The following is a 7074-nucleotide window of genomic DNA, read 5'->3' as shown; positions in this document are numbered from 1 at the left end:
TCACGTTGGGGTTCAGTGTAAATTTTTAGCGTGACTTAAGTCACGCTGAGTTTAACACATGCATGAGTTAACTCACGAAGGGGTATTTTCGGAAGTTTGGTTGGGAATGAGCAAATCTTGTTGGGAGAAGAGCATTTTTCATGGACATATTGTAGGGAGTGTATGAAGAGATTTTGAAGGGAACTCACATTGGTTTTCTTTCAATATTTGCTTTTGCCTAATAGCGATGAAGGGAAATTTGAAGGGAATTCCATAAAGGGCAATTCACATAATTGTTTTGGAAGATGAAGATGTAATCAATCGTAGGTTTTGAGTTGCCTTAATGAAGCCACACAATTAGATCTTTCTAGAATTACATATGGCATGTTTTTTTGTTGTAGACAGCTGCTGCTAGACCAAAAGGCCCATCTCCTACGATCATCGGTCCTTTGAACAAACACGCGACGTTTCGTTGATGATGATTTATTGATTTTCATTGTTTTCATGAATAAAGGATCATGGGCTTGTTTTCCTTGAGGAATATTGCGATATAAACAAAAGTATTCAAGGTTGTGTGTTGAATTGTGGTATATAAAACTTCGAGAGAGAGGAAATGGTTGGGAAGAAAAATACAAAAATTAAAAAAAAAACCAATGTGATTTAATTCGCGATGGGATTCAGTGTGAATTTTCAGCGTGACTAAAGTCAAGCAGCGTAACTTAAGCCTCACAGATAAATTGTGTCAATTTTTCATCGAAGAAGCGCAGAATTCTCTTATAACATGCTATTTTGCTCAACTTCAACTAAGAAAATTGTGTCACATTGATATCCGATTGACTACAACAACCACCACATCAGACATGTGTCGTTAATTCATTGCCTAGCTCAAAAGATTTGAAATTTCAATCACATCCACTCCTTATCTAGATTCTTCCCTTTTTTATCAATTTTTCTTAGATGCTAAAAAACGACAAACGACAAAGAACAAAGAACACCAAACGACAAAAAAGGAAAAATCGTTTCATAATCTTCTTTACAGCAATTTTTTTTGACAAATCTTCTTCTTTGCAGCAATTGACAAACCATTATTGTGCTCCCGTTTTTTATGTAAACAATGATTTTGATATTAATCACACACGAAAATACAATTATTGAACTTATCATAAAATTTAAAAGCAAAAAATATAATAAAGGGAATTGTTAACTTGTATTTTTGGAGAATAGATTTAAAAACTAAACATAGAAACATTTTTTTTTGAGAAGTGTGCATTCAATATAGTAAAAGTTACTCTCTCCGTTTTAAAATGAGTGTCGCTTTAGCCAAAAAAATTGTTTCAAAATGAATGTCTCTTTCAGTTTCCAATGCAATAATAACTTTTTCTTTTCAATTGTACCCTTCAATTAATATTATGTTACATTACTTCCAAAGTATTATTCTTTCTTTAATAAAACACAAATCAATAGTTGATTAGGATAATTTGGTAAAATTGCTATGACATTTGACTACTTTATTTCATTCCTTAATCTATGTGCAATTGGCTAAAGCGACACTCATTTTGAAACGGATGGAGTAAAAGTTTTATCATTTCAATACAAAAGTTATTTTTTTAATTCTATTTTTAATTTCGTAACTTATGGGACACAAATTAGCATGACCCTAAAATAAAAATCAAACCGCTGAAACTGTATGGTTTCAAAACGTTGGACGTTATATGTGATGAAATATAGCGGGTATGTTAACGAAGTCAATCTCTTTAAGTTAATAACATAAATCCACAAAATGCATATAAAAGTTATAAAATTAAAATGATCAAAATATACATGATTTTGATTCTGATGTAGTTGACGTTCAAGTCATTAATTAAAGCGTTATATTAACCGGTGTCCGCAGGGCATTGGCTAAGAAAATAAAAAAAGAAAGTTTTAAATTAAAAGAAATGCTTTTTAGATTTTTAAAGAATTAACTATACAAGTTTCAATGTGATGTTACTATATTTGCTTCCTTAACATGTGTCTCAGGGACAACGGTTAACATTACCCTTAATTAAATAAGTATTGGATCAAAGTTACTATGTCAATCTAAAATAAACAAACAGTACAATTGTAGTTTTTTCTGGTAAAATAAAAAAACACTACAATATTCCGATCAGTAGGTGGCTTCTCAAAGAACATTTGTTGCTTTTTATTTGATCTGATTTTCTTGTGTTTGGACTATTTGGCGCGAGATGACAGTTTCCAACAAAAGTGGCTTTCTATTAATCAACTTGTGGACAAAATTAAGCTACAATCCTTTTAGTGGTTGACGGCAAATCATCCAAATTTTTCTTTTAATTACCATATGTGGTGGCTTAATCTCGTTTTATGTTTGGGAGTTCATAATTAGTTTCAATCTATTTCTTGTGCTTTTTAGCGTGCATGCTTTGTGACTGTGACACTTAATTTCTTGTTGGTAACCTGATATAACAAATACTTTTCTTAGCTCTTCTTTAGCACCTCTTGTGCTTGAGAGACTAAGTTTTTGGTCAATATATTTCATTTTAGCTTCAAAAAAAACTACAATAAGATAGAAAACCAAACAACGTAGTTACAAGACATCGACTGAAATAATGTCGCACTCAAACGACAAAATCATGGATGATGAAGAAAGGGAAAAGAGAGAAGGAGAGAAAAAAAGATGTAGACAATGATTTCATATAAAAAAAGTATCCAAATTTATGGATGAAGAAGATAAAGGAGATAGAAGGTGAAACTTCATTCATAAGAAACATTTATTCATCTATGAAGTGTAACCTCCATCAATAGCTATTATTTGTCCAGTGATATGTGATGCAGCTGGAAGACAAAGAAAAGCAACTAGTGCTGATATCTCTTTAGTCTCTCCCATACGACCTGTAGGAGTTTGAGACACTACACCAGCTATAGCTTTATACCCTTCGGAGTCATAATCCTGTAACAAGCAGTATAAACATTTATACTTATCAACAATTCTCAATTTTAAATATGCCTATAATGAATTGTAATTCTTTGAATATTAATCATCAAAGATGACAAGAATTATTACATCTTGTAGAAATTTCAAGATATTTAGGATATAATTTAAAATCAATATAAGAGAATAATTATACAATCCTCTCAATAATTATCCTTACTCTGTAAAAAAAAAAAAAAAAAATTATACAATCCTTTCTATGCTAAATAAAAAATTTAGTGACTTCTAAATCTGGATCTAAAAAAAATCCAAACGTGAACTATTACTACTTTTAGTAGTGGATTAATAATCTAAAAAAAATATATATATATTTTTAATATTTTAATAAAAAATTATGAAAAATAGTAAGAGTTTATCCGTAAACAAATTTTTAGAAGTTCATATTTTTTGATGCACCCTAAAGATTAATTCATAACCAAATGTGATACTCTGAGAAGAATAAAGCCACTATTTAGTCGAGAACTTTTTTTTTGTGAAGTAGCACAGTGGTTAAAACTCACACATATTTTTTTTTTGGTAGTGGCTGGGGTTTGAACTCTAGACCTTGCATATTTTATGCATTGTCTAGGGTTCAAACCCCGACCTCTGTATATAATATGCAATATCCCTACCAACTGAGCTAAGTTCACGGAGATTGGTCGAGAACTTTAATAACATGTTGGAACTATCACTACTCATAGTCCTATCCAGGGGCGAATGGTAGTATAAGGGAGGGGTAGCCCTTGCTACCCCAATTATTTTTTTTTTTTGAGTGAGTAGGTATATTTTTATATTTAGCTACCCCTAATAATATATATTTAGCTACCCCAAGTTTTATTTTAAGTGAACTAATTTTTTTCTATCTTTATTTAACTTTCGGTTGAACTTCAAATTATTTAATCGTGTCGTATAGGAACCGGAAGATTAACACCCAAAAGAGATAAATAATAATAATCTTTATAGTTTATCTAACAGTAAAATAATACAAAAGTGGACACATACCCACAGTCCACCACACAATTATTATTAATAAAAAAATAAGGTAAAGTGGCTTTTTAACTCTTCATATCACAACGCAACACACAACACGGGATCCCCACGCAACACAATTACACAGTACACACGAGAGAGACAAACAAACAATCTGTGCGGTGCCATGGTGACCTAAAAGTAACAGGTTAACAACAAGCAACATTAATTAGATTCTCAATTCACCTAGGTTACCAGGTATGATCTCAATTCACATTTCACAATAATCTCATTTAGTTTGAAATCAATTTTTTATGTTTTGCTTTGGAATTTAGCGATAGCAACACAAACCGCTAAAATTTAGTTAGTTTTTATGGTTACTATGTTTCTATAGTTAGTTTTTTTATAACTTTTTATGTTTTAGTTTAGCAAATTTATAAAAAAAATTAGTTTTAGGTTAGGAAAAACAAATTAGGTTAAAACAATTTGTGTTATACTGTATAATTTTACTTCCGGTTCTTATGTTTTTTTTTTGTTGTTGTTGTGATATTTGATTTAAACAACAAAAATTCTTATGTTTATTTGATCTATTATTTTAGGTATGAGTAAAATGAAAACTATTGACAACTTCTTTAAAAGAATTGATACAAATGATACAATTATGGATGAATTTGAGTCTTTGAAGGGCCGTCGAGTTCAATTTTCATAAATAGCTACTATTAGTCTTTATTTCTTTTGTTGTAGCTTTTTTGGTACAATACGCTATTCTAATGTGGCTTTTTTGGTACAAAATAGTTTATTGCCGCATTTTTTTGTATAATCCGTTCTTGTTGAATCAATTGTATATTTTATTAAGAACATTTTATATAAGTAATAGTTATTGTGAATTTTTTTGCCTACTGCATTAGATTAGTTTAAAAAAAAAAAATTATATGTGGCCACCTCATAGAATTATCGCTAGCTTCGCCGCTGGTCCTATCTTACATGAACAAATGCATACCATGATTGATTCCGAAAGTGATGTCTTAACAGGTCCAGGTGCCACAGCATTTGCACGAATATTATCCTTTGCCCATTCTAATGCCAAGTTCTTGGTGAATTGATTCACCGCTCCTGAATCAAATTATTGTTTTACATAGGTTATATTTTATATCTTATCTCAAATTTAATTATCAAATTCAATTTATTCAAGAGGAGGAAACATACCTTTAGTGGCTGCATAACCAGATAAAACAGGAATAGCTTTTAAACCTGCAACGGAAGAAGTAAACACTATGCTCCCATATCCAGATTCCTTTAGAAGTGGGTGTGCAAGTTGACACAAATGGTAACCAGACACAAAATTTGTACCAATTGTAGTTGTTATATCTTCATCAGTGTTATCTATTATTTTCTTCATGGTAGGTTTGGCAGCATTGTTTACCTAAAAAGGTAACATTATATACATTATATCTTGTCAAAAATAAAATAGAATTATATACATGAAAATATAAATGGATCGTACTAGAATATTGAGCTTTCCTTGAAAGATAGAAGAAACAGTTTCCATTAATCTCTTGCGTTGTTCATGAAATAGTATATCACATACTGATCCTGTTACATTAAACCCCTTACTTTTCCACTCTTCCAAACATTTATTAATATCTTCTTCATTACGTGCACATATATGAACAGATGCTCCAAATTCAGCTAACTCTTCAACAATTGCGTACCTAGTTTAAAAATAGAAAAATATACATGTAAGAAATTATCATATAAAGATGTTTTTTTTTTTTAAAGGAATGTAAATTTTTTAAAAATAGTCATCCATCAATTACCATGTCAAACATATTAAATTAGTAACAAAAATTTTAAAAAATAAATTACAAAATCAATTTAAAAGGCAATATCTTTTTTTTTTTTCATTTTTAATTTTGCCATTAAGAGTTAAGATAAGGAAAATACCCAATGCCTCGGGTTCCACCTGTCACTAACGCAGTCATACCATGTAGTGACCATCTTTTATCCTTGAAGCTGCTTAACTTTGTTTCAGCCATGTTTCTAGTTGATAACTACACTTGAGATGCTATAGCTAAATCTTGTTTTTGTATGTGAAGTATCAATAATAAGCATATATATAATGTGTTGTCAGAAATTGTGTGGTCGTAAAGCCAATCTTATCGCCAAATGCTATGTGCCACACAGCCTGTAAGTAATTTATTAATAAAAAAGAAGGGTTAGGGTTTCATAAGATTACATTAACAAAATAAGAGGTACAAGATACTCCATCCGTCCCGGAATAACTGACCCATTTTCTAAAAAAAAGTGTCCCAAAATAACTGACCCATTTCAATTTTTAATACAACTTTCATCATTCCCAATACAATATAACACTAAATAATACTATTTTTATCATTCTCAATACAATATATTCCACTTTCCCCTTTATTTATACATTTTTCTTAATATGTGTGAAAAACAAAATTGTGTCAATTAAATTGGGACGGAGGTAGTACTACTTAATGGACTAGTTTATTAACTTGAAACCTAAAAGACTCAACAACATGAATATAATAACTCATTATCGAACACGTTCTCTCAAACTTATTAAATTGAAACCTAAAAGATTCAACAACATGAATATAATAACTCATTATCGAACACGTTCTCTCAAACTCATGATCCAACAACACGAAACATCAAGAGATTGTTAAACAATAAAATATAGTTAATAATATAAGGGTTTTGTTTAATCATATGTAAATTCGCACATGTTAAAATATTTAAAATAATAACTTTGAATTGGAACTTGTACATATAAGTTTTTTGATAAATAATTGTTGTTTTTCATATAAACTTGCTACTTTTAGTTGTTTTAACTTGTGTAGTAGGTGCGGCCTTCATCATGAGACTTTTCTTCATTGTGTGCGTGATTGCACCCATTCTAAACACTTGTGGCAGCAGGCCGGATTTAACCAATCTATTTTTTTCTCCAATGAGGACGCTATAAATTGGATCAAGAATAGGGTGATGGGTCCCTTACTCATTCCTTTTTGCATCAACAATATGATGGGCATGGAGGAATCGAAACATGATGTGCTTAGGCAATGAGAACTGGTCGAACGCTCAATTATTCTTCAACATTCAAGGTATGGTTTGTTTTATCTTGGTTTTCGGGT

At 30.6% G+C, this 7074-nt stretch overlaps 1 protein-coding gene across 2 annotated transcripts; it reads right to left on the bottom strand.

Annotated features, from left to right (window-relative positions):
* Positions 1-2654: 2654 nt before the first annotated feature.
* On the bottom strand, positions 2655-6004 carry LOC146907616 (tropinone reductase homolog At5g06060-like). 2 transcript variants are annotated; one of them, XM_085728923.1, is made up of 5 exons: positions 5861-6004; positions 5421-5628; positions 5123-5339; positions 4859-5029; positions 2655-2926 (listed from the first exon to the last, which is right to left on the bottom strand). In XM_085728923.1, the coding sequence occupies exons 1-4, from the start codon at positions 5950-5952 to the stop codon at positions 4860-4862; spliced, it is 687 nt and encodes a 228-aa protein (XP_085585049.1). In that variant the 5' UTR covers positions 5953-6004; the 3' UTR covers positions 2655-2926; position 4859. The 2 variants fall into 2 exon arrangements, with proteins under 2 accessions (XP_085585049.1, XP_085585047.1); XM_085728921.1 differs by having other exon boundaries at positions 4917-5029.
* Positions 6005-7074: the final 1070 nt, after the last annotated feature.

This window comes from Medicago sativa, chromosome 7 (genome assembly GCF_051527215.1).
Source record: "Medicago sativa cultivar Bolivia chromosome 7, Bolivia_mono, whole genome shotgun sequence".
Taxonomy (NCBI): Eukaryota; Viridiplantae; Streptophyta; class Magnoliopsida; order Fabales; family Fabaceae; genus Medicago; species Medicago sativa.
Note: the sequence above shows the minus strand (reverse complement) of the source record. Positions and strands in the feature narration are given on the sequence as shown.